General features: G+C 44.2%; 1 protein-coding gene across 1 annotated transcript in view; it reads left to right on the top strand.

The window, feature by feature from the left end:
- Positions 1 to 2,144: 2,144 nt before the first annotated feature.
- LOC311185950 (polycystin-1-like protein 2) overlaps positions 2,145 to 27,855 on the top strand; it is a gene marked incomplete at both ends in the record, with an annotated part of 85,622 nt that continues 59,911 nt past the window's right edge. Inside the window, 10 exons of the mRNA XM_084256837.1 lie at positions 2,145 to 2,445; positions 4,384 to 4,548; positions 6,294 to 6,479; positions 8,251 to 8,361; positions 10,792 to 10,939; positions 19,498 to 19,718; positions 21,817 to 22,224; positions 22,980 to 23,057; positions 25,120 to 25,169; positions 26,882 to 26,999. Of these exons, the coding sequence (XP_084112963.1) occupies positions 2,145 to 2,445; positions 4,384 to 4,548; positions 6,294 to 6,479; positions 8,251 to 8,361; positions 10,792 to 10,939; positions 19,498 to 19,718; positions 21,817 to 22,224; positions 22,980 to 23,057; positions 25,120 to 25,169; positions 26,882 to 26,999 (1,786 nt within the window). The remainder of the gene's footprint in view (positions 2,446 to 4,383; positions 4,549 to 6,293; positions 6,480 to 8,250; positions 8,362 to 10,791; positions 10,940 to 19,497; positions 19,719 to 21,816; positions 22,225 to 22,979; positions 23,058 to 25,119; positions 25,170 to 26,881; positions 27,000 to 27,855) is intronic.

Below are 27,855 nucleotides of genomic sequence, written 5' to 3'. Positions count from 1 at the left end.
CTTGATCCATTCATCTATTTTTGGGCATTTGGGTTGTTTCCATATCTTAGCTATTGTAAACAGTGCTGCTATAAACATAGGGGTGCAGGTGTTCTTTGGAATTGATGTTTCTGTGTCCTTTGGGTAAATACTTAGGAGTGGAATTGCTGGATCATATGGAAGCTCTATGTTTAGTAGGTCCAGAAATCTCCTCACAGCTCTCCATAGTGGTTGGACCAGTTTGCACTCCCACCAGCAGTGCAGGAGAGTTCCTTTTTCTCCACAACCTCGCCAACATTTGTTGTTGCTAGTTTTTTTAATACGTGCCATTCTCACTGGTGTAAGATGATATCTCATGGTAGTTTTGATTTGCATTTCCCTAATGACAAGTGATGTTGAACATTTTTTCATATGCCTGTTGGCCATTTGCATTTCCTCTCCAGAGAAGTTTCTTTTTAGTTCTTCTGCCCATTTTTTGACTGGATTATTTTCTTTGTTGTTGTTGAGTCTCATCAGCTCTTTGTGGATTTTTGTGATCAGTCCTTTATCATTAGTGTTGTGTGCAAAAAAATGTTCTCCCAGTTGGTGGGGTTTCTCTTTGTTTTTGTTATTGTCTCTTATTTTAAATGGGTGGATTGTATGGTATATGACTTGCAGCTTCATAAAACTTTTTATCAAAAACAACATTAAAGAAACCCACAGGGGAGAAGCATATTATACAAAGTTACCAAAGAAAGTGATGTTGGAGGTGAGATTTAAAAGGGATCAAGGAATGATGGAAGGGAAGGAACAGCACAAGCAATGAGTTAGGATACTTAGCAGACTGTGATTTTGACCTTGTGAGGAGATGAGTCCTTGAGATTTGGGGAGAAAAAAAGAAACCATTATTTTTCGAACAGGTGAAATATTTTCATGGCATAAAAAAGAAAAGCTCCAAAAATGTGGCAAACGAAATAAAAGTCCCTTCCACCTCTGACTCCCACTCACCAGCGATCCCTTCCTCAGGAAATCACTATTACCAGGCTCTTACATGTTGTTCATGTCAAACGTGTACAAATAACTCTACATACATGTGTATATGTACATGGACCACTGACATGTCTTCCACTTTGCTTTTAATATTAGCAAACATTTTAGAGAGACTTCCCAATTTGTATGTAAAGAATTCGCCCACTTCTTGTGGGCTTGTAGGATGTACCACATTTTGTTAACCAGTTTTCTAGCAATGGGCATTTAGTTTGCTTCAATTGTTTCTTCTTGCAAAGTTCTGTAGTGAATAATCTTTTATACATAGGATACTTCACATAGGTACAACTTCATTGGCACCAAGTTTCCTGTAAGTGGAATAACTCCAAGGCAGAGTTTGTGCTTTTTAATGCTGATTGATATTATCAAGCTGCCCACAATGGTCAAGGGTCAGAGAGTCTACTTTCCCCACATATTGGGGGTGTGTTTGGAAATATTGTCAGGGCCCAGCTCATACATAGCATTGTCTACAAAGCTAGGAATTTTGGACTTGATCTCAAGAACATAGGCATCTGCTGAAGGCTTTTGGCTGTGGGTGAGAATAGGCAAGTCTGAAGTTTTGAAGATAATTTTCATGAGGACATAAATACATTCTCTTTACAGACATGAAATGTCTGACAGGGGAAAACACCTCCATCAGGATTGAAGCCATGCTGGGGAGACAGTGATTATCTTTTGGGTACAGTCATCACTCTAGACAATGGACTTGGAGATGAGCACACCCCAGGGTTTTTTACCCATAACTCTCACTTTCCTGACATTTTTCTTTTATCACATACTTCCCACATGCTGATGGTGTCTCATGAAACATTTGGTAATCAAGGGTAAATACATAAAACCAATAGCAAGGAGTTTTTATCTGAAGCCAAGCATTGACCAAGTGACAAGCAGACCGGTGATAGAACAGCTTTATCTTTCTCTGCAAGACCATTGTGCAATTTAATTAAACAAAGAGCTGGGGAAAGCAAAAGGGCAAATACATTCACCCTGAGTCTTTTGTTTCTTCAAGAACAAGCAGGTGCTATTGTTTGATGCAAAGAGAGAAGGGATGATGGATGGCAGGTGGTTGCAAAGGCACCGGCATATGAAGGACCGAAGAACGTGTTCGATCCATCCAGATATTCTGGGGGTGGTTAAGGATGAGTGTGGTAGGCTTGATACTCTTGGGGTTGGCTCTGTGGTTCAAGGTCACCACAGCTAAGGCAGAGGAGAGCAGCTTTTGCTCTAAGAACCAAGTGACTTTCAGAGATGCTTGCTATGAATTTGTGCCTCTCGAGCGTACCTTCTATGGTGCCCAGAGCTGGTGCGAGGTTCAGGGAGGCCATCTGGTCTTTATTCAGGATGAAAGCACTCAGAAGTTTCTGCAAAAGTACATCTCCCAGGACAGAGAATGGTGGATTGGACTCACAGGAAGCTCAAGTCAGAATGGAACCATGGAAGGTAGGTGCTGTGAGGGTTGTCGTGTTTTACAGGAAACATATTGCTGTGATTCTTTTTTTTTTTAAAGATTTATTTTTATTTTTATTAATATTTATTTTTATTTATACAAGAACTAGGGTACAGGTCAGAGGCACGGGAGTGTGACAGAATTCACCAGAGACAGAGCGGGGAGCAGAACAGGCAGATGACCAAAATACACTGCTGAGGGGAGCAATGGGGGAGACAGGAGAGGTCTGACATGCCATGTGGGTTGCTCCCTGGCCAGCCAGGAATCGTACCCACACTGAAGAGGCTGAAGACAGCTTCACAGCGCAGCGCTCAACCCGCTGTGCCTCCGGGGAGGCCCTTGCTGTGATTCTTACCCAGAGCTCCCTGGAACAAATTCACCTGTCTCAATTCTCATGGTAAAGATACGTCCCTCTTTGGTTGTTTCAGGAATCGAATCAAAAAACCCCTGACAGTGCTGAGCACAGAATCTGGCATGCTGAGGATAATGGCAGCAGCTATGACTTCTTCGGTTCTTGCTAGAATAATGCTGGGCACAGTCCTGACTGCTTGCTATCCATTATCATGAATTCTTATGGTAACTGCTGAGATCATTCTTATTGCTGTCCCTATTTTACAGAAAAGAAGTCTCAGAAAAGAATTGCTAAGTTATTAATATGTTCAAAACCGTCCACATGTCTTTCCCCACTCGTTCTGAGACTAAAGTAGGTTGAGTTCAGCAAAGCTCAATTTGAGTTAGCTTGTCTTGTTCCACGTTCCTTCTGGGAACTCTTATTTTTCTTGGGGAGGGGTCCTATCCCCAACACAGCCAGGTGGGTCCTTCTCACCTGTGTACCTGAGTGACCTTGTGCTATGTTAGCATTTTTGGTGTGATTTAGCTTTTAGGTATCTTCCCCCCTACACTAGGAATCCTTCAAAGGAAGGAACCACATTCTGAATTTTAGTTTTCTCAGTGGCTAGACATAACACAGAATGGACAGATAATTAATTCCATTAATTTCTGATACCTCTCCAACAAGGGTTAGTAATACAATGTGCCTCTTACTTAACCATTGAGGAAGATGAAATCCTCGGAGAAGAATAGACTCGCTGCAGCTAGGGAATGGCAGTGAGGATTCAGATCAGTGCTGGAGTCACACTGGTACCCAGATGCTTGCCCTGTACATGCTACTGGGTTTTAGGAATGAGTAACTTGGGCTGAGCGAAGCACCCACAGAAACACACCAGCAGAGATGGAAAATGCTTTGCTGAAAGATCAGTGGGAAGATGCATTTTTGGAAATCCTCGAGACAAGAGGTTTGAGTTCTAAAAGGCACCTTCAGGCAATATCTGCTGAATGGTTTCTTGATTTTAGATGCAGCAGTTACTCGGTTTACTGAGCATCCATTCAAATGCAATGAAAGGAGCTCTGTCTATTTAAAATCTCCAAGGGATACTGCTTGGCTGTTAGAAAAAACAGAGTCCACCCAAGTAGGCTGATCTGTAACAGTCTCCAATATCAAAGGTTATTTAAGATGTGAGGGACAGAGTGCTGTGTGCAAGATGCTGGTGTTTGTGTAAATAGATTTCTGGTCCTCAAAAGTGTTGCTTGGTGGGTGAGATTCAACATGGAACAACTAGCAAGAAATGTAACCACCATGGGCATCAGCCTTTGGTGGTAAATATGTTCTAGCTAGGGCTTTCTTGATCTCTAGTGTCCTAGAAATGCCTTTGTGTCACGTGTACACACACACACACATATTTCTGCAAGGGCCATATCCAGGCAAGCAAGACTCTGCAGAGTCCTGGAAACTGCTTCCACTGTTACTCAGTGCTGCCATCCGTCCGCACTGCTGGAGCCTTTGAGGCACACGAGGACTGAGCTAGGGTGAACCCTGGCCATAAAAGAGGATCAGAAATGCTTCCAAGTCCTGAGCTCACCTTTCATCCCAGGGTCGGGGATCTGGCTGGACACCTCAAATGTGAGCTACAGCCACTGGCAAGCCGGGCAAGCTGCTCCTGCCCCCAACACCTGTGGCTATATCGGGAGAGATGCCTCCTCCAGGTGGGCAGCCACAGACAACTGCACCCAGCCCTTCGCCTTCATCTGCGAGTTTGGTGAGCTGGCTCTGGTGTGGGGTCTCCCTCCCTCTCTTTGTCTCTCTTTGTGTCTCTATCTCTCTACGTCTCTTTGTGTCTGTCTCTTTTTTCTCTGTCTCTGTCTCTGTGTCTCTATCTTCCTTTCTGTCCCACTGTCTATATATTTCCGTGTCTCTTTCTCTGTCTCTATCCCCCTCTGTGTCCCTCTACCTGTCTCTCCATCTCTCTTTGTTTCTCTCCATGTCCCTGTCTGCCTCTGTCTCTAAATACCCACCTGTCTCTGTGTGATGCTCTGAGTCTTCAAAAATGCAGCCCCAGGAGGCTGTTCTCACTCACCCTGGACACTGGCTGCAGGGGCCAGCCTGGGTCTAAGCCCTCAGCCCCTGGCTCCTGAATTCCTATCTTCTATTCGTGTGTCTTCCCAGCCACTGCCTATGATTGACCCCTTTGGGTCCCTGCTACATGGGGCCTGATCTTGATGCTGACCTGCCCCACAATTCCTTGACACTCAAGCCAGGCTATATAGAAGCTTTTGGGGTTTCTGGGCCTGCCCCCTTTCCTGGCTATAAGCCCTTCACCAAAGACTCTCAACTCACAGGCCCCAGTGTAGGTTTGGACACTAAAGGGATCCCTGTCCTACATGCCCCACCACAGGCTTACTGACTTCTGCTGTCATTCTGAAAGTCTGCAAGCTTTGGGGACCTGTATATGATGCAACTTCCCTCTTTTTACCACAGGTCCCCAAATTCCCACCTCCTCCGCTCCAACTTAAGCCTGTCTCTGACTCTGCCAACCCCGGGGTTTTGGAGCCCTTGGCACAAGTGTTAAATTCCTACAGTATATTTCTGGTCACAAAAACATCACCAAACTTGTAGATAATGGCCCAAAACAATCCCGATATGAAATAGTCCTTTGTGTTCATCTACCCACTCAGTGTCCAACCTGCTTATTCCAGTTCAGGGTCATGGAGGGCCATAGCCTTTCTCAGCAACTCAGGATAAAGACGGAGGGACCCAATCATGGACAGGATGCTCTTCTAGCAGAGCGCGCGTGCGCGCACACACTCACACACACACTGGCCGGAATATTGAGACCTGCCCATGAATCTCACATACATATCACTGTGGTGAGGGAGGAAACCAGAGTCCCCAGAGGAGACTCTACATAGTCATGGGGAGAATGTGCCAGCTCCACCCAGTGATCCTGGCTGGGAAATGATTTTTTTGATCCTCAACATTGTAGCAACATGATGTTGAATGACATAAGACTATATGTCTATGGTGTCCTCTTATGCCCCGAACCTCTGGCCTAGACCCCAGTTCATCTATGCAAATATAAATAAAATTAAAAAAAAAAATTAAAGAAATGTGACTATATGAAGATCTGCTGCATTTAGTACCTATCATTTATGAGGCATTGACTTCAGCTAAGGCTTGGGAGGTATTTGTAATAGGAGCAGTAATGGCTACCACCTGTACAGCCCTTGCTCTACATGTCATCCTCCTAATAACCCTCTGGGGTGTGGCATCCACATAATCTTCTACAGAGGAGGCGCAGAGAAACTAATGACTTTGCAGAACATCACACATTTAGCGGATGACTGGGTTGGCTCTGACCCTGGACAGCCTGGATCCAGACCTTCTTATGACCACCACATTACATTTCTCACAATGCTCTGCACCTGTGTGTCTGGAATCTCACAGTCCTAAGATGCTGCCCATGACCGTGACCCCTCCTAAGTTGTCACCTTCCCTTTATCGCAGGTGTGGGCCAGAGCCTGGCCTGCGAGGGCTTCAATGCCACCATGCACTGTGGCTCAGGGGAGGTCATCCAGATCCAAGATGCCTTCTACGGGCGCCAGACTCCCCATTACTGCACCCAAGAGCCTGGGCACCCCTTTGACCGGGAGGAGGAATGCAGTTGGGTCAGCGTCAAGGACGAAGTGGCAGGTAGGGCACTTCCTGGTGTTGTGTGCCCAGCAGAGGACTCTGGAAGGCTCAGACTATCTGCATATCTGAACTTGGGCTTCCAACATGTGGGAGAAAGTAGCCAGTCTCTGCTCATGGCCCTGAGCAGGAAAGCCAAGGGGCCGTGCTTTACCCCTCACCTGTCATCAAACCCACCCCTATGGGCCAGGAGCGCATTTACTCTCAACCCACTTGGGTTCAAGGAACTTTACTTTCTTAATTTAATTTATTAAATTTTGAAAGATTTCAGACATACAGACCATGGTAGAAAAAAATTTCAGTGAATTCTCATAGATCCACTGCCCAACTTGGCCAAATCTGGACATTTGGCACTAGTTGCTTCAGATTCCCTCAAAAGAGACAAAAACCTCACTAGATACACAGCTGCACTCTTGTGAGGCCCTCCTGGGTCTGTCCCATCACCAATTCAGTATTTAGTGATCATGTGCCTGGTCTGTTCCTGCTACTTTCTCTCTATGCATCCCTGAGCATTGCATGGTATACCCTGGCAGGTTTTTTTTTTAATGTTTCTGTGAATAGTATCCTATTATATAGTCATTTTGCAAAAACTTTTTTTTCTTTTTTCTTTTTTTTGGGGGGGGGGGGATCTGGGGGATTTGTTTCTTTTTTTTTGTTCAACACTGGGTTTTCTCAGCCTATTATTTATCCTGATACATGCCATCCCCGTTTATTAATTTGGTCTGTTGTATTACTATATCACTTGTCTCTTCCTCAGTGGAGGTGTGCACAGGTTGCGTTTAAATCCTTGCTGTTGTGAATAATGCCCAGCTAAGCTGTCCTGGGGGGATCTCTGGGCTCTAGAGGAAGAGATTCTCTAGGGCCTTGTTTCCCTAAATCAGAGCTGCATTTGTCCCATGACGAGGATTCCATTTCAGCGTTGACAGGGGCTCCCGGTACTCTCCTGGGGGGTCCAGAGACCTCAGAAACTTCTATTGCCAGCACACAGGGGGGCCTTCTCCTGCAGGGTCCCTTGAAGGCAGGTGCTCTGCTACTTCTCAGCCAAGTGAGGACACAGTAATCCTGTGCAGGAAGTTCTAGGGCTTTGGGGCCAGACCCCGCACCCCCAACAGATGCTGCTCAGCAATCACCCATGGAGACCTGCCTAAACCCAAAGGCCCTGCAAAGATTCAGAGGGGATGCCTACAATGCCCAGAACCTGCCTCCCCTCCCTTGGAAGGCACCCATACCATCCACATGGCACCCACACCGTCCTTGCTACGCTGAGCGCAGATGTGGGGGAAGGAAATGCTGAAATCAGCTACTTGGTTACTTGGTTCTCTCCTTCTGGCTGCAGCACCCCTGAGGCTGTGGTCCCTCCAAGGAGGAGGAGCTGGGCTGGACTGGCTGTTTCTACTTTAGGCCAGTGGTTCTCAAAGTGGGGTGCCTGGGTCAGCAGCATCAACATCAAATTCTCACATTGCCCTCACATCTATTGAATTAGAATTGCTGGGGGTGGGCTCATGAAATCTATCTTCTCAGAGCTCCTGGGGATTCTGGTACATGGCAAAATTTGAGAGCTCCTCTGATGCACCCTGAGCTACTTGAGGGAAGAAATTCTCCTGTTAGTTCCCCTGAGTCCCTGGCACAGTGCCTGGTGTTTGGTAAATAGCAACAGAAGGTGTTGGGAGGATGGCAGGTGAATGAATGGAATAAAGCTGATTCATCTCTGTCTGCACCTGTCCCTTTCTCTCCCTCACACCTTCGGCTTCTGCTGTGATCCGGTGCTGCCCAGGTCAGTGTCAGGGGCTGCAGGCATGCCAGGTGGCAGCTGACAGAAACTACTTTGGAGACCTGTGCCCCTCCTGGGGCAGCTACTTGTGGGTGCAGTACCAGTGCCGAGAAGGTAAGTTCCGAGCCTCCTAGGGTGTGAGAAACACCTTCTTTCAACACCAGGTTGGCCTCCCTCAGGAGCAGACCTCACCCTAAACAGCTGCCCTGAACTAGCCCTCCCCACCTGCTTAGCCTCTGCTCTGGGAAGTTGGAGGGTCCTGTTGTAGAAGCAAACCATCAAACCAGAAGTGAATATATATATGTATATGCTTGTGTGTATGTATGGATGTACGTATATATGTGTGTATATGTATACATATATTTATAAATATATATACATATAATACATATATATTATACACATACATTATACACACATTGTATACATATATACATATCAATGCATGTATGTATTATACATGTTAATGCATGTGTATTATACATGTATTATGCGTATATTATATGTGTATGTAAATATATACATATACATATATACATATATATTTATAAATATATATACATATATATATATATTTAGTCCCAAGATGCTGAAAATTAAATTTCATGGGTGAAATAGACACAATAGACACAACAGACAACTGTAAGTTTAGGTTGCCGCTGATTCCTCTTTGATATATATCACTCTGCAGTGATTATTCTTCAAATACATTAACATGTGCCTGGGATTATGTCCAGGAGTGAGATCCCCAGTGGTGGAAATGCTGGGACACAGGGCATGTACATATTAAATATTAATAGATATTGCCAAATCACCCTCCCAGATGTTTTATGGATTTACATACTTATTGGATATGAGACAGTGATCGTCCCTAAAGGCTGTAAAATCACATCCTGCCAGCATCCAACTTCTACCTAGGTAGTGAGCAATGGTGCAGGGGTTTCTGAAGGAAAACAAGAAGTCAGGGAATGCTGGGGTCCCCTGGGGCTATCCAGGGGAGCAGGGTCTGAGGGAAGAAGAGGGAGGCCCACCAAAGGTGAGGATGAAGGAAGGAGAGAGGGCATGAAAGAGAAGTTTTGGCAGGGGCTTTAGCCTTCTAGATACACTGGGGTGGAATGAGCTTGGGGAGAGGTCTCCACTCTTTTTTCTGGGAAGAGGTGGCCATGTGCTTCAGCAGCGATTTCTATTTGGTGGTTTTGCTAGCTGGAAAGGATGTGCCTTTGGAGATCTGCCAGTCGCAGCGTGGCTGAGATGGCATCATTGGACACACAGGTAGCTTAAGGCAGGGAGTGTGTGTGGGGTGACCACCATGTGGATCAGATTTTCTGCCCCAACCTTAATTTCAGATCTCCTCTCCCTTGTGAGTTAGTGTGTTCTGCGAGTCAATGGAAAAGAACAAATCTGTGATTTATCTAGAAGCCCCTTCACCTCCTCCCACCCTCCATGCCTGTGCCCAGTAGGGTCTGGCTGCTCCCTGAGTCTCCTGAGGTAGTTAGGAATCAGGCCACCAGGGTTTTCTCAGCAGCTCAAGAAAGCCCCTTTCAGTCACATTCAGCACCTTACATCTTTTCCCTTCTCATCTGTGCTCTGAAGTAGTAAGATGCTGCGCCACAGATGAGCCCAGCGCTGGGGGAGGCCCCCGGCCATCAGTCATGTACCCTGCCCTCCGTGCCAACTCTGTTTTGTGCATGTAATGTGCATCAGATGTCATGCAGTGAGTCATCGGCCACCTCAGCATGTAGATTTTCTTAAAGGTGTTTCACCTTTTGTCTTTTTAAACATTACAAGATAACATTAGGGCAATCAATAGAATCCTGGTTACATCACAATCCACCATGCAGCTCTTGATCAGCACGGGAGTTTTGACCTGCTCCGTTTCCGACCTGGGCCGGTTCACCCCTCCTTAGGCAACCTGGTGGTCCCCCGCTCCCGGGAGGTCACCATATTGATGCCGAACTTAGTGCGGACACCCGATCGGCATAGCGCACTGCAGCCCAGAACTCCTGGACTCAAGCGATCCTCCTGCCTCTGCCTCCCGAGTAGCTGGGACTACAGGCGCGCGCCACCACGCCCGGCCACCATGCAGCTCTTGAAAAGAATGAGGCAGCTCTAACTGAATTCACGCAGAACAAGCTCCCAGACACGCTGAGTGAGAAAAATGGAAGGTGGCAAGAAGTGAGTGGAGTGTGAGCCATTGGCTGCAAGAGCATGTATGTGCTAGTGAATGTGAAGATGTTTCTGGAAAGTGACCCAGGACACGGTAACTGCGGTTGCCTCAGGGCAGCAGAATTGGGGAGTATTCCTTGCATACTCCCTTTCTACATTTCAAATTCTATACCTTGGGCATGCATTACCTTTGAACAACAACAAAAAAAAAAAAAAAAGAAGAAATTTAAAAGAACTTTTAAAAGTAAAAACAAAATATCAAAAGCCCCAGCTAAAAATAATAAAGCACAGGTGAATAGGAGAGAGCAGGTTTTAAACAGAAACATGCACTTGTGTTTTGTGACAATGGCACCGTACATTCTGCATCTTCGCCCGCAGGCCTACAGCTGATGGTGTCCCGGGACAGGGTCGTCTTTGACAATGTCACCATCTGCCTGACGTGGCTCCTCTCTCCCTACAATGGAAACCTGTCCTGTATAATCAGCACCGGAGATGGTCACACTTTTGATCCCTACTACCCCCCCAGGTGAGAGGAATCTTTGTGCCTTGAGTCAAGACGTAGCAGTTTTCACTGCTTAACAAAATCTAGAGGCTTAAAACAATGATGGAATTTCTTATGGTTCTTCCTTATCGGCTAGGTGGCCTTTCTTTTCTTTCTTTTTTTTTTTTTTTAAGATTTATTTATTTATTTATTTATTCATTCATTCATTCATTCAAGCACTGGGTACAGTCAGAAGAGCGGGAGGGTGAGAGAATTCACCAGAGCCAGAGCGGGGAGCAGAGCAGGCAGAAGGACTGAAGTACACTGCTGAGGGGAGCAGCGGGTGGCAGGAGAGGTCTGCGCGCCATGTGGGACCCTCCTCTGGTGGCCAGGGATTGAACCGGCGCTGCAGAGGCTGCGGGCAGCTTCGCAACCCAGCGCTCAACCGCTGTGCCACTGGGGAGGCCCTAGGTGGCCTTTCTTGTCCGGGCTGATGTGGTTGGGACTGGATGGCCTAGAGAAGTCTCCCTTGAGTGTCTGTGGTCAGCTAGATCTCAGCCATGGGCATGTGCTTCTCATTACCCAACAGGCTAGCCAAGGCTCATTCTAGAGTGTGAAGGGTCTCTGGGAGCAAGTGGGAACAAAGCCCACGGTGTGAGCATTTTCAAATTTCTACATGTGTCCCATTTTCTAATGTCCCATTGGCCAAAGCAAGTTCTATGGCCAAGCCCAGATTTAGCAGGTGGAGAAGTAGACTCCCCAGTGGATGGAGAATGGGGCACAGTCACAGTACAGAGGGGCAGGTCTCACACTCAGCAGTCCTCTGAAGCTGTCAAAGAAAATGGTGCCCAGGAGCTGGAGTTCTAATCGCAGCCACCACCAATACAACATGAGACAGACAATCCCTGCTCTTAGGTGTTCATTTCCTTCTTTGTCACATTTACATGGATGGCTGCCTTGGTTGTATCAAGGAGTAAAAGAAATTACATGGTGGGGGGGAATGGCGAAGTGATACCAATCCCTATGGCACTGTTTTGTGGGTTTCTTCCCATTCACTACTGCTTCATCAGGCAAACAAGTGCTAAATTACATAATCTTTCAGCCCTCAAATCTTATGCAATGTGAATTTGATATCAGCAAAAAATTGACCGTATGGACCCCTGGCTAAGACCTTTAGACACCAGGAACTTTCCCAGTGATAAGCAAACAGCGTCTAAAAACCACAGCAAATGGCACCAACTGCTAATATTTGTTAACTCTGTACGGTGAGCCCGAGGGGGTGGTGACATTACCCTTTGGAGTTCTCTGTGTGATTCAATTTTTTCATAATCTAAGAGAAGGAACAATGAGCCACGCTTTACACTGCAACACCCCTGGGTATTAGTTCTAGTGAAAAAAGCATTCTTTTTTTTTTCCTTTCAAAGGAAATAGGCTGATACTTTTCCCCATCACTGAAACCAAATAATGCAATTTCATCTGCTTTAAAGACTTATTGGACCTTAAAGCTATCCTGTGCCTTCTATGGTTTTTATTAATGCTGGGAGATATATTTCTGGGGTTGTCTTTTCAGCACCAGCCACCTCAGCACTCTTATTTACAATATAAAAAATGCATGTGCATATATATTTGGCATGTCACTTTTATGTGTCTGTGCAGATTCCTACTTTTTTTTAAAAAAAGATTAATTTTGTATTTATACAATAGCTGGGGAACAGGCCAGAGGTGCGGGAGGGTGAGAGGATTCACCAGAGACAGGCAGGCAGACAGACCGAACAGGAGCAGAACAGGGGAGCAGAACAGGCAGAGAGAACGAAAGCACTGCTGAGGGGAGCAGCAGGTGGGTGCCAACAGGAGAGGTCTGCTGAGCCATGTGGGTATGTCTCTGGCTGGCCAGGAATCGAACCCGCGCTGCAGAGGCTGCGGACAGCTTCACAGCGCTGTGCTCAACCTACTGTGCCACCGGGGAGGCCCAGATTCCTGCTTTTGATTATGGTCTTGTTAGGCTAAGAGGTGCGCATTTTAAAACTGGATGTACCATCCCCATTGTAGATAAAACACAGAGAATCCAACCTCAAATAGAAACAGTGGGAATAACAAGCAAAGGATTTCTCCTTTAGAATCTCCTTCTCACCTTGCTCTCCCTGAGTCTCATGTTCATTTGCACAGAAGGATGTTTCGTTTCTCTGTTGGGGGTGGACAACTTTCTACATATCTGACATTGTAGGATTTTCCTCCTGGAACAACTGGCAGATGTGATTTGTCCAAGTTCTGCAGTGGGTGACTCAGCGCCACCTACTGACACGTCCCGGGAAGGAAGACATTTTTCTGTCTCCCCTTCAGTTTCTGCACACCACTTGGTCTGGAGTGGAGACTTCCCTAAAACCCGTAATTCATAAGACAGTGCAAGCCAGAGAGTGATCTAGATGCACTAAATTGTTGGGTGATGCAGAGGGAAGAACTCTGTGGAGAGTGATGGTCTGAATGACCCTAAAGTTGAGTCCTCCGCAGCAGTGGTGGATCTATTTAAAGATTTATTTATTTATTCATACAAGAGCTGGGGTACAGGCCAGAGATGTGGGGGGTAAGAGGATTCACCAGAGACAGAGTGTATTTCAGAAGTGGATCTATTTAAAAGAGGAAGCATATGGATGTGAAAGTTGGAGGCCACCTCAGGTACCTGCAAGCACCTCACTATACCTGGAGTTTAGGGGTGTGAGGAAAAAAAGGAAAGATGCTGCTGGGAAACTCATCAGGGATCTGGAGATGAAAAGCCTGTGGTGCCAGATAGTTTAAAGAGAGCCCGGTGTTAACAGCCTAGGACGCAGAGCTGAACCCACCTCTAGGTTATTTCTTACCTGAAGGGAGTTGGAACTTTAGCTCTAGAGTCATTCTGATCTACAGTTTTCATTGGTGCTGGGGGAATGCTTACCTTAATCTTGAAGGTGGGATCTGGGCAACAGATCACTGCATCTGCTACAGAGGATAGATGAGAGTCTTTAGCCATTGAAGTTACATGCTCTGCCAGTATTACTGAGACTGTTGGGTAATTTTAAGGAGTAAATGAGACTATAGTAACTGGTGCAGAGTAGGTTCTTTAAAAAAAGGACACTGTTTCTACTATATTAAAATTATATAAAAATATATAATTATTTTTAATAGGCAAAGTGGCATAAATGTCATCCTATTATACAAAAAGTTACAATAATTAACTCTACTACACGCCAGATACTCACTCAATCATGGTCTGATTTAAACCTTACAACCACCCAGCCAAAAATGGTTCTTACCTCATTTCACGGACATGGGAATTGAGACTTAGTGACTGGGCTATGCCGTGAACTGATGGAGCGCAGGGGAAGCTCCTGTCCAGTGTCCTGCCTTTCCATTTCACCACATGGTCCAACTGGGTCAGTTGGCTTCATCCACCAAGCTGGCCGGCAACTTCAACAACATGACACAGACACGGTATTCTTAACAATTGGACAGTATGAGCTAAGACCAAAACAGTGAGCTTTCTATCCCCCTTTCTTCTTAAACAACAGTTATATCTCATTGATGTCAACTATCCAAGCAATGTATACAACTTTGAAGGCATTTTTGAAGCATTTTATACACACACACACACACACACACACACACAAGTGCTCCAAAAAGACACAATTCAACTGATTTTTCCACAATAATTACACCCATGTAACCAGCACCCAGATCAAGAAACAAAACATGACTTGTCCCCCCTTGGGTCCCTCAAAGCTACTAACTTCTTCCATCATCAACACAAGTGACCTGTGTTTGAAATTTATACAAATGGAATCATAAAGTATATATTTGTTTGTGTCTGACTTCTGCTCAGTACTTTTTGAGATTCAGCCTCATTGCTGTAACTGTGATTCCTTTTTTTTCTTTCATTGCTGTGTATGTATTTCTTGTGTGAATATATCTCACTTTACTCATTCTACCACTGATAGGCATTTTGGGTGGCTTCCCACTGAGTTATTATAAATAGTAATCTGTGAACATTCTAGTACATGTCCTTTGGTTTCCTATGTATAGAGTGCTATTGGGCTTATACCCAGGAATTGCTAAGTCAGAGGATGATAACAAGAATTTTTAAGCTGTTCATCTCCTTGTGCTCTGAACACATTTTCTCTTTGCTAGCAGCAATTTCCAAAAGCACTTTGCAGTCTTCTCCCTTGGGTGAGCTCACTGGGAGGGAAATCAGGAAAAATCCATTTCTCTGCTTTTTAGTCCTGGGCAATTTCAGCTGGCACCAGAATTCAAAGAATGGGATCAATTTCTTCTTCCAAACAGATCACTGAAAAACAGATGGGATTTGCTCTTTAAAACCATCTTTCACCTATCAGTCAAGAGCTAGTGTTTTCTTCTTCTGAAATCTACTTTAACTGATGTTAGCAGGACATTCCAGCCTACTTTTCACTAGTGTTTGCTGGTGTCTCCTTCTTTTAGTCTACGTATATGATTATTCCAAAATGGGTTTCTTCTAGACAGTATAGGTTGAGCCTTGGTTTTTTAAAATCCCATCTGGCCCAATAATTGGCATGTTAAGATCATCCTTAATTGAAGTAATTATCAACACAGACTTAAGTCTACTATTTTGTTTTACCCCTTTATCTCCTGCCCATCCTCTCCTTTTTTTTCAATAATTTGAATCTTTTTTAGTATTCTGTTTAAACTTATCTTTTGGTTATCTATCTTTTTGGTTATGTCGCTTTACATTACCTTTTTTTTTTTTAAAAAAAAAAACGACCCATAAGGTTTTGTGTGTTTTTTTTAAAGATATCTTTATTTATGCATACAAGAGCTAGGGCACAAGCCAGAGATGTGGGGGGTGAGAGGATTCATCAGAGACAGTGGGGAACAGAACAGGCAGGTTGACCGAAGCACAATGCTGAGGGGAACAGTGGGCGAGACAGGAGAGGTCTGCTGTGCCATGTGGGTTGCTCCCTGACCAGCTGGGGATCGAATTTGTGCTCTGTGCTGCGGATTGCTTCATAGTGAGGACCTTAACCCCTTGAGCCACGAGGGAGGCCCTGCATTACTTTTTTTAAAAAAAAAGATTTATTTATTTATACAAGAATAGGGGTACAGGCCAGAGGTGCAGGAGGGTGAGAGAATTCACCAGAGATAGAACGGGGAGCAGAACAGGCAGACGACTGAAAACACTGCTGAGGAGAGCAGTGGGCAAGACAGGAGAGGTCTGCCTCGCCATGTGGGTATATTTCTGGCCAGCCAGGAATTGAACCCGTGCTGCAGAGGCTGCGGACAGCTTCACAGTGCTGTGCTCAACCTGCTGCACCACCAGGGAGGCCTTCTTTGCATTACTTTTACCCAGTTGCTTCAAGAGTTACAAGAGTTATACATATCTAACTTTCCACAACCCACTCTGAGTTAATATTTACTACTTCAGGTAAAATGTTGAAGTCTTACTAGCATATTGTGACCTTGCCTACCCACCTTTAAATTACAATTGTTATATGTAAGACATTACACTTGTTGACCAAGATACAGAATTCTGGTCAAGTCACAGCAACCTGGTCACAGCTAGTATGTCACAGCAGAAGTGGTAAAGCTGGCATGTTACTGCAAATGTTTATTCTAGACTTAAGACTGGTCTGGGGGATACAGACTCAAGCAGCACCTGAACTAAATGCAGAGCTCTTAGCTTTGCAGGAACAGTGCTTACATAAGCAAAATAGACTGGACAAGGTAGGCTTCATGCAAATGAGGTTTTCACTCAGTACAGTTCTGATTGGTAAAGTTTGTTAAATGGTGATTGGTTGAATTTCAATCCTGGGCAAGCCTTGTTGATGTGTTTCAATTCTATATTGCGGACTTGTCTGGACCCCAACATGCCCAGGCACCTGAATGTCCCTGGGACCTGCCCCTCAATAGCCTCCCTGCTCTATTTGACTGAAACCTAGGCTTGGGATGGCTCCAAGTTAATTTTTCTGTATTTGATGTTATCTGTCATACATCTGAAACCACCTTAAATAATCATACATATTTAAAAGCACTTAGAGGAAAAATAGTCTATACATTGGCCAAACTAGTTACCATTTCTTGAGCACTCCCATCATTCCTGAATTTCCAGGTTTCCCTCTGGCATCATTTTTGTTAAAAAGACTTCCTTTGGCATTTCTTGTAGATTTTCTGGCAACCAATTCTGAGAGAATTCCTCTAATCCTGAGAATTTTTATTTGCTTTAATTCCTGGAAGATATTTTTGCTGAAAGAGAATTATGTGTTACTTGTTTTCCCTTGACACTTTAAATATGTCATCCACTTCCTTCTCACCTCCGTGATTACTGAGGATAAATCTATAGTCATTCAAATCACTGTCTTATCTACATGTATTATTTCTTTCAGGCTAATTTCAAGATTGTATCTTTAGTTTTGGTCTTCAGAAGTTTAATTATACATTTGTGTGTGGGTTTCTTTCAATTTTTTCCTGTGGAGGGTTTCACTGAGCTTCTCAAATCTTCAAATATGTTTTGCCAGATTTGGGGAGGGGTTCAGCCATTATTTCTTTAAATATCTTTCTACCCCAATCTCTTTCTCCTCTCTGGAGATACAATGACACAACTATTTTCCCTTTGATTTTTGCTACACAGATTGCTGGTGCTCTGCTCATTTAAAAAAAAAAAAAAAGAAGTATGTTTTCTGTTTTTCTGATTGGGTAATTTCTCTTGCTCTATCTGTAAGTTTATTGACTTTTTCTTTGGTTACTCCTATTCTGCTACTGCACTCATTCAGTGACTATTTTATTTCAGACATTTGGGTCTTCATTGCTACATTTTCCAGTTGATTCTTTTTAATAGTTTCTGTTTCTCGGCTGAGAATGTCCATCTTTCCATTCATTTCAAGAGGTTGGTTTTATTTTTACTCAAGAGCATGGTATATAATAGCTGGTACAAGGCCTTAGGTCATTCCAACATCTGAGTCATCTTCAGTCTGACGTCTATTATTGGGTTGTCCCTGGAAATTTGGTTAGCTTTTCCTAGTATTGTGTATATTGAATAACTCTGGATTACATACTAGATATTCTGAACAGCAGGTTCTGAGAATGCTCCCATTAAACTTCTCTGGAAAATACTGATTTCTTTTGTTTGATTTGTTTTTGCAGGAAACCAACCCAACCAGGTTGAGACCAGACATTCTGATTTGTCTTCTGTGAGCTTTGATTCCAAAGTCAGTTCAATTTGCAAAGCTCTTTTGGGTCTGTCCCACTCAAGCAAAAGACTTTGCTGTGTATCTTTGGCTCTGTCCTGCATATGTGTAGTTTGTGGGTAAACATGATTTATACTGGATAACACACAAAATTAGGTAATAGTTTTCTAGACCTCTCCTTTCCAGGATTTCTTCCATAATCTCTAGCACCCATAAGTCCAATATCATGTTTCCTTTGTACAGAAAGATGGATTTTATCTTGATGACGTAAGTGTCTGCCTTACCCCACGCAGTCAGTGCAGTTCTAAGAGAGAGGGCAGCCCAGGCAAGGTGGGGGTGGGGGGGAAATAAAAACAAAAGTGGGTGTTTCTTCTGTGCTCTCTGGCTCACTGGGTTCCTTTTCCTGGTTCTCTGGTTAAACAGAGCTTGCTTTTGGGATTTTTGTTGTCTTTACACGGCTGTGAAATTCTGTGACTCAAGCTGCCCTCAGGGCAGAGCCAAGAGATGGACAACAAAAACAAAAAAAGTACCAAAAAAACTCCATCTTTGTGGGTGATTCTTAAAGTTGTGACTTTCTTCTCTAACTTGTCTGCTGCTGTCTACTTTTCAGAGTCTTCAGGTAGTTTCTTTTTGTATTCTGTTCAGGTTTTCAATTGTAAATAATGAAGAAATAGGCTGTGGTGGGCTGACTCTGTTTTGGCCAACAAGAGGAACGAGGTTTACTGTTTTCTCAGTTTTTTTCCACAAAGATGTTCATTTGTCAATGATTTCTCAAGCCCTCACTATATGCTCAGTTCTGTCCCAGGTCTCAGGTATATAGCAGATTACTAGACAGACCATCTGCACTGACAACCTAGCAGGGAAGAATGACAATGAATAAACAAGCACACGGGATGAGAATCACTGGGGGAGTATCCAGGCAGTGGCAGGTATAAAGGGAGGTCAGAAGGGGAGGTCATGGGGATCTTTCAGATCATGTTAGAGATTTTTAACTAGTCCCACTGGGTTACTGAGAAGCAAAACATACCCATACTTTTGATATGACTGGAATTGGATACCATCTTATAGCTCAGGAAACTAAAGCTCAGAAAGTAGCTGGTGGCATGGTTTTTACAAATGAAATGAGAAGGTCCAGAGAAGGGGTTTATGTAAGCCACAGAGGGAGTACACAGCACAAAAAGGACTTGTTGCTAAATATCCAACTCCCTGGTTGGTCAGTGCTCTGTCTTGCACTTCTCCCCTGCTCCGGGATGTCTCACTGAGAGCCTGGTTTGGTTCTGTTGTCTTTTTCTTCATCTTTTCATCTTTGAAGGGCAGGGGGAGGTGGAAGGAGGGTGAGTATATATGTATGAATGTGTGTTGCTTGAGTGTCCCCAGAGCTGGTACCATTTCTGATTGTTGCCTCAGTTTGTCCAGCAACGTGATTCACCAGTTCACAGCTCCTGGAGAATTCACTGTGTTTGCTGAGTGCACAACCAGTGAGTGGCATGTGATGGCTCAGAAGCAAGTGACAATTCGAGACAAGATGGAGAGGCTCAGTGTAACTGGGTGCTCTGGCCTAGCTGCATCAGGAGCCACTCCTCTCTGCCAGTCTGTCTTCAGGGACCCTCTGTGGATTCAGGTGGAGCTTGATGGAGGTAAGTCTGCAGACATGGTCAAAGTCAAGGGAACCTTGATTTCCCTGAAATCTATTTATCCAGGTTTTAATTAAATAATAACAGTGATCACTTATGGAGTTAGCTTTATACCTATCCATTTATTTAGCACCTAGGGTATGCCAGAAACCAGTATAAATGCTTTAGGTATACTAGTTCACCCAATATGTACTATTATCTCCATTTTACAAATGAAAAAATGTTCAGAAACTTGCCCAAAGTCACAGGCTAGTAAGCTAGTGAGAACACCCAGACCTACAGACCCTTTGTTGCATGCCAATACTCCCACTACAATAACTGAATTTCCAAGCTATTCCCTGTTGGGGCAGTTTGAATAGGGCTCAGAGTGCTCATCAGCATAGCCAGCATTGATCAATTTGGCATAATTCTGTTGCCCCAGTGAGGGGTGGTATTCAGCTGTACACATTGCTATAGTCATTACAGCTGCTGTGGCTGGTGTTCACTCTGATTGGCCACAGAAACTGTTTTTTTTTTTTTATAAATTTTATTGTTATATTCCCCATACAATTGCAGCCCCCCCATTCCACAGAAACTGTTTTGATTGGTCATCATGTCCATTCTGATTTGTCAAGACATCTATTCTGACTGATCATAACAACATTTCTCATTAGTCATAATGTCTGCTCTCACTGGTCACATTGTGCATTCTGATGGTCACTACATCCATTCTGACTGGTCACAATGTCCATTCTGATCTATCAGAACATCTGTAGAGAGAGATGACACACATCCTCACTTAAGGCAGTATCTTCCCTTACAGCACAGGTTCAGTTTGAGATCTGGGCAGAGGCCTGTTGATGTAACCTGTGGAGTACAGCACTCCAGAGGTGAGGGCTGATTCAGGCCAACTTCACACCACCTGGAGTCTGACTCATAGCAGTGACTTAAGGGAGTTAGAACAGGCTTTAAACACCAGGCTTGGGCTCTTTTCTGCTCTTGCATGCTTGTTGGCTGAAGATGGCAGCTGCAGTGTGCATCTGAGGAAACTTAAAATAATCCTTCATTTATTTATTCCTTCTACAAATATAATTGGGTACCTATGCTTTGCCAAGTAAGGGGAGCAGCAATAAATGTGAAAGTCAGGGTTGTTGCTCTCAAAGGAGATATAGCATCATCATTATCATCATCATCATCATCATCATCATCATCATCATCATCAAACAAGAAATATACCAGCCTGACTTCCATTGGAAAGAATCAATTTGGTAGCTTAAATCATATTTTTGAGTCAACCGAAATACTCAGCATCCACTTTGGACAGCCATCCCCAAATGTAAGGGAGCGCAGCCCATCTTATTGTGAGCAGATTGAGTTTCAGCAGGGGGAAGAAAGCAGCTACTTAAAACAAGAGTGAGGCTAATTCTCATCTATAGTAATCAGATGCCCTTAAGAGATGCACCCATTTCTTGGGGCCTCCTTGGTGGCACAAGGGGTTAAGTCTCAGCACTATGAAGCTATCAGCAGTCATTGCAGCAGGAGTTCAATCCGCAGCCAGGGAGCTGACCCACATGGCGCAGCAGACCTCTCCTGTCTCGCCCGCTGCTCCCCTCAGCAGTGTATTTCAGTCAATCAGCCTGTTCTGCTCCCCATTCAGTCTCTGGTGAATCCTCTCTCACACACAGACACACATACACCTGTACCTCTAGCCTACACCCCAGCTCTTGTATGCCTAAATAAATAAATAATAAATCTATAAAAAAAAGAGAGAGAGAGATGCACCCATTTCAGTCTTCTTCCCCCCAAGGATATTTCTATCAACAAAATGTTTTAACATTTATAATATAAACTTTTAAGTTTATGGTTAGGACATGCATCATACAAATAAACTGGAATCTGCTGTATGCAGGTAAGCAGAGAGGACACCCCCTTCCAAGAACATTCATGAACCTTTTACTACTAATATCTGGGGGGTGGGGTATACTTTGGCATATGTCTTCATATCTGCATGCATATCCATGTCTGTATCAGGATTCACACCTCAGAGCTTGAGTCTGAACAATATCGGTATCATCAACAGTGGTTGTTACTGACATTCCTAAATGTGTCTTTCTCTATCTAGGAAAAGGGGTCGTGACTTACACTGTGTTGTTGAGAAACACAATCCTGGCTGAGTCTGCCACACAGAGGGGCCCACTCCCCTACAACCTTACCTTGGACAGCGCAGCCCAGGAACAAATGGGCCCAGGGATGCATCACCTGGAGATCCGAGCCTCCAGCAACACCAGCATCGCTGCCCTATCCAGAAACATCACCGTCTGCCTTGTGGAGCCTCTGTCGGGGCTGCAGGCCTCCTGGGCCTCTGACCAGCTAGAGCTGGGGCAGGACTTACTGGTTAACGTCTCGGTGGCTCAAGGCATCCCAGAGAGGCTGACCTTTGAGATGGTGGGACTCAATGTAACTTTCTCTTATGAGGAAGATAGTCTTGGGGGATCATTTGGCATTTACCACCTGGCAGTTCCTTTTGAAGGTACTCGAAGTCAGTGGCTCCCCTTCCAAACTTCCCTCCTCTTCTTTTCTGGACTTGGCATCCAGGGTCCTGCCAGCCAGTATTTCAGTGTTTCTGGACACAAATATGGTTCATAGCATCCAGCCTGGGTCACAGAATAAGAAAGAGAGAAATAAGATCTGCCCTCTTAGAGTTTACAGGGGTTTCAACTTTGGGGACCAGATTATTCTTTGTGGTGAGGGTTGTACTTTACCCCGTGAGATTTTTAGCAGCCTCCCTGGCTTCAACTTGACCCCCCAAGTCATGACAACCAAAAATGTCTCCAAACACTGCCAAAATCCCCGCCCCCCTGCCCTCCACCACACACACACTGAGACCACTGGCAGGCAGCAGGATATCCAGATTTCTGATTATCCTTGGAACTTTGGCTCTAGTCTAGTCCTGCCTCACCCTATAGGCCACTCCTCCCCACTCTGAGTTTGGTGTGACCCCAGCACCCTCCCACCACACACACACACTCCCCCTGCTGATTCCTCCACAGTTTGACACTTAGTCCTGCATGTGTCCTAGACACTCTGAGGACATGAGCATGATTTCTACGTTCCTAGATCACTGCCTGATGCCTGACATAATGACATTATGCATTAAATGCTCTGAGGTTGAAGATCCTGGCACTGCCAGCAGGGGACTGGAGAAGCATGAGCTAGGAGCCTTATCTCTGTGCTGGTTGAATCAGGGATGACAGTGGCCACAAATCTCCACCCTCTGCATTGCAGGCTCCTTTCTGGTCACTGTGGTGGTGAGGAATGCCTTCTCCAACTTGAGTTTGGAAATTGGAAGCATCACTGTCACAGGTAAGAGGGTATATAATTTATGACCAGGTATATAGGGTGTGACAACTACTTGTAATCTAGTGAGGACCCTAAAACAGAGCTCTGAAAATGCATATTGTTCTATAGATGTTAAGAATTCTCTGGGTACTGTGAAGAACCAAATAATGTCTGTAGTCAGACATTCAACCATGGATACAGAACCCCAAAACATCCAAGTTTGTATTGGTTTAGGGTGCTTTAGGCTGCAACCTAAGTAACTTTAAATTCAAGCCTTTACTATCTCATATATGCAGAAGTTAGGAGGTTAAGAAGTTTCAGGGCTGGCTTAGTATTGCCATTATGGACCCAAGCACATTCTGTCATTCTGCTCTGCCAGCCTCAGAGCTTTTGCTATGTCATACTCTTGCATCTCATTCTATCAAATTGGCTGCTGCAGTTCCAGATATCACATCAAGTTGGCTGCCACAGTTCCAGATATCACATGCAGGATCACAGCATGATCCAGTGGCAGAAAAAGTCTCCCATGCACCTTTTTTTTTTAAATGAAAAATATTTCCCTCGAGTCCCTGGCTATCTTCCCCTCCAATATCATTTGGCCAGGGTAGGTTCTTGGGACTAGTAGTAGTAGTAGATGCCAGGAAAGTAGGTATCTGGCATTTTCAGTTCTGTGGGAGATGGTGGATTTTGGCCAGGACTCTTTGAGTAGCAAGGGGTAGAAAAGCAGCTCAAGTTGAGAGGAAATGTTATCAACACAGAAAAGGAAAAGTCTAAGGCTTAGGCACATCTGGATCCAGCCATGCCGTCTTCAGAAATCTTTCTCCATGGCTTTGTTCTATGTTGGCTTCATTCTGACTCCTGCTTCCCAGGGAGCCTAAGATGGCACCAGTTTTTGATCCTTAACCTCAGAGAAGCACCACACCTTTTTTGGTATTTATAGCAGAAATCCTGAGGCTCCCTCTTACTGTTCCAAGTTCAGTTCATATTTCTTCTTGTTCTGGCTAATGAGACCCAAGGGAACCTGCACTTAGTCTGGATGGACCATGTCTATACATTCACCTTGGAACAGGATGTGGGGTCAGCTTCACCCAAGCCAAGGACTGAGTGTGGGGCAGGATGGTTCCTCAGGGAAAACATCACCTATAACTTCCAAAAGAAGGGGGGTCTAGATGCTTAGACAGGAGGAAAAGCAGATGTTCACTCTATTGTGCATAGCCCTGTTTTTCCACGTGAAGAATTTGAAGTCCAGAGAGGTTAATTCACTTTGCAAATGTCACTCAGCTAACTCGTGGCAGAATTGATGGTAGCAACTACTCCTGTTGATTTCTTCATTTGGGGTTATTAGACTATCTTCCTTGTTAAGGTCAAGCTCTATATCTGACATCTTAGTTGTGTTTTATATAATTTAACAGAGCTTTGAAGTTATAGTTGTGAGAATGAGAATTTACTGGGAGAGAAGTTTTTCAAGATCAGTACTAGCCAGATCTTAAAATATCCAAGCCACTGAGGTCTAGTGAATTACATGTATTTTAATCACTATGCATAGATTCAACATTAATCATATTCATATTTCAGTATCTTCAGCACATGCCAGTTGAGAGAACCTTCTTTTTTTAACATGACACATTGATCTTCTTTACAGACACACAGATGACAAAGCAGTAGTATATTCAAAACAGTATGCAGTCTTCTGGTTCCTTAAAAATGGGGGCTGCCTTCAGCTTTTTCATAAATGGGAAACCTAAGACTCAGAAAGAATAGCTAACTTGTGCAGGCTCACACAGCCAGTAAGAGGCCAATAAAAGGCACTGGTCACACACACCATGATGAGTTCGGGCCAGCTCCTACAGTTAGAGCTGATCATATCTGCCTTTTTTTCCACTGCATTCAAGGAGGTCGGCGTGGGAGTTGGCCTAGTAGTGAACACCATGGTTTTGCTTTTGACCCACTTCCTTATTTCCCTGAGTGTCTGCTATGTTCCCCTAACCCACTTCCAAAGACTGGAGGATACCCCATCTGACTCTGCCCTTTGGCAATCTCATAAGCAACAGTCAAAGTTTAATACCCATCCCCACTGTGTTCACAGCTCCTTCTGATCTCCAAGGACCATACGAAATAAATGCTGAGGGAAAAAATGTGAGTATTTTTTTTAAAAACTTAACCTCACAAGAAAAAGATATCGAAGTACTCTGTTTTAGTTTAGACATTTAGTTTGTGGTGTTAATAACTAGAACATTAGGAATCACCAAGGTTTCTTCCATTTGAAAAAATATGCAGAAGGTTGATGTCAAACAAAATACATTTTCTAACCACAACAGAATTATATTAAAAGTCAATAACAGGGCATCTAGGATATGTAGATATCTTTTAGACATCATGAAAATTAAATAGCACACTTCTGAAAAAGTAAATGAGCAAAGAAAAATTCACAAGGCAAATTTTAAAATATTTTTAAGGATAATGACACTACAACCTATCCACATGTATTTTGGGGATGTAGCTAAAGCAATACTTTGAGGGAAAATTATAGTTGTTATATCAGAAAACAGGCCCAGGTTCTTGACTCCTGGCTGTTGACATTGCTCATGTATGCATTTATTTAGCAACAGACTTATTGTGGATGTACAATATTCAAGTCTTGGGACTACAAGAGATGTGGTCCTTTCTTTATGATGCTTAGTCAGTGAGACTAACAAATTAGTATAAAATTAGCAATTGTGATAAAAGTCTAACAATAGGGTTCAGTGATAGCAACTGACCGGTGGTCTAGCAAATGTGATCAGACAAGGCTTCTTAAGAGGTGACATTTAAATGAGGAAATAAAGATAAGATGGTCAGCTAGGCTGGAAAGCAGAACAAGAACTTTGGGACTGCTCAGATGAGAAGGCCTGAGGCTAAAAGTGGCCTAAGATCTATGTGGCGAGAGCCTGGTGTGGGAGGAGGAGGATGTAGGAAATTACAGAGATTAATAGAGGCTAGATCACATAAGGCCTTAGGTGCCAAGGCAAGGAGGGTTGGATTTTATTCTTAGGCCATGGCAGGCCATTGGCGTGAAAGTAGATGGAGATAGGGGTGAGGGTTGAACTCTATCGTAGTAGCCTCCTGTTATTCCAGGCCACTCCTCTGGGTCTGATCTGTTTAGCAGGTCCTACCAAAATCAACTCCAAGAACCTATGGTATGCCTGCCCATTCCCCTTCCTAGAATCCACATGCTCTCGCCATTTTTGCCCAGCTAACCCTCACTCCTCCTTCATGACAGTTCTAGGGTCCTGTCTTCTTAAAGCTTGCCCTGAAACCTTGCTTCGTAGAGGTAACAGTTTAGCACCCTCCTCTGCTGCAGATATGAGAGGGAGAATGTCATTAGTTTCTCTCTTCAAATCCACAGCAACTCCAGAAGTCAGTTGCTATTAAATCTCGAAGTTCAGGGAGGCTTAGACACCTCTCAGTGGTCCGAGTGCCAATGACCCAGTCTGAGATCTGGCTGGACCCAAAGCCTATGTTCCTAACTTACTACCTCCCTCCTCCATGTTCTCACAGTTCCCTGAAGCCTCTCTACTGTAGCAGTTAACTCTGTTTTAATCACTAATGCCCTTGCCTGCATTCCCTGTTAAATGTAACAGCAAGGGCTGGGTCTCCATTGTTGTATCTCCAGCATCAATTCCAGGGGGGCGTCCAGAGATGCTGAACACATGGTAGACCCTAGCATGGAGCCCAAACTAGGGGAGCCAGGTAGATCGAACAGTTTGCTTCTATTCTATAACCTACACCTTGGCACAGAAAGCTCTGGAGTAGAGGAATGTATACAAGCCATCGAGGGGAGACTCACCAGCCAGCTGTTTTTTCTACAGAAAGATAAAGGGCATGTGGAGCTGTACGTGGAACCTGGTCCATACGTGGATCCTTTCACAACAGTGACTTTGGGCTGGCCGGACAGTGATGAGGACCTGCGTTTCCAGTGGTCGTGTGGTAGGTGGCCTCAGAGCTCTGCATCTCTTCTATCTCACCGGGAAGTGACGGATGACAGTGGCCAACTTTGCTGTTCTTTTTAAATCTTCACATGGGCATTACTTATGCCTGATATTAGCTGCATAACATGGGGAGAAATGGTGGGTATTTGCAAACTAAGGTGAGGTGGCCACGAAGAGAGGAGATACGTAATCTATAGAGAGTTTAAGAACAGTAATGAAACTCTAAAAGACAGTCAGTTCTCCTGTCTTCAGTGGGTCCCTCCTTTCACCTCCAAGCCCTGGGTAAGCCCCTGGGAGGAGTCTTGGAGGGTGAAGTGATGAGGCATTTTATTGTAACAGACCAAGATGGCAGCACTAGTGAGTGCTCAGTTGTTTCTATTTTAGAAATGGTTGTCCTCCTTAGTCCAGGGATAGAGCTTAGCCACATGGGTATTCTTGTCAAAATAAAATGCATGTCTTTCATACTGTATCTCATTGCTTTTCTTTAAATGCACAAGATATTCCACATATTTGAATGTCACAGTATCTTCTCCATTTTGATTTTCATAATACAAGTATTCCTTATCATCTGAAAGTAGAATGCTCCTATTTTGTATAAATTGATAGGTTTTGGGGGGTCTAGGGATTGTATTTCCACTCATTTATATGGGGATTTTTTTGAACATTCCTATATAATAGAATAAGAGAGTCAAAGATCATACAAAATTGGAAGACTTTTGAGTTTAATTGGTAAATGTTCAGGTTACCCTTCGGAATATTAGTTCTCATTACCTAGATTAATAGGGTATACAAATACAGAGTTTAGGAGAGTAAGTTGATGACCTCACTCTTGACATGTCCCATGAACAGCTATC

The sequence above is a fragment of the Talpa europaea genome, assembly GCF_964194135.1.
Source record: "Talpa europaea genome assembly, chromosome: 16".
Lineage (NCBI taxonomy): Eukaryota > Metazoa > Chordata > Mammalia > Eulipotyphla > Talpidae > Talpa > Talpa europaea.
This window is presented reverse-complemented; position numbering and strand designations above follow the sequence as displayed.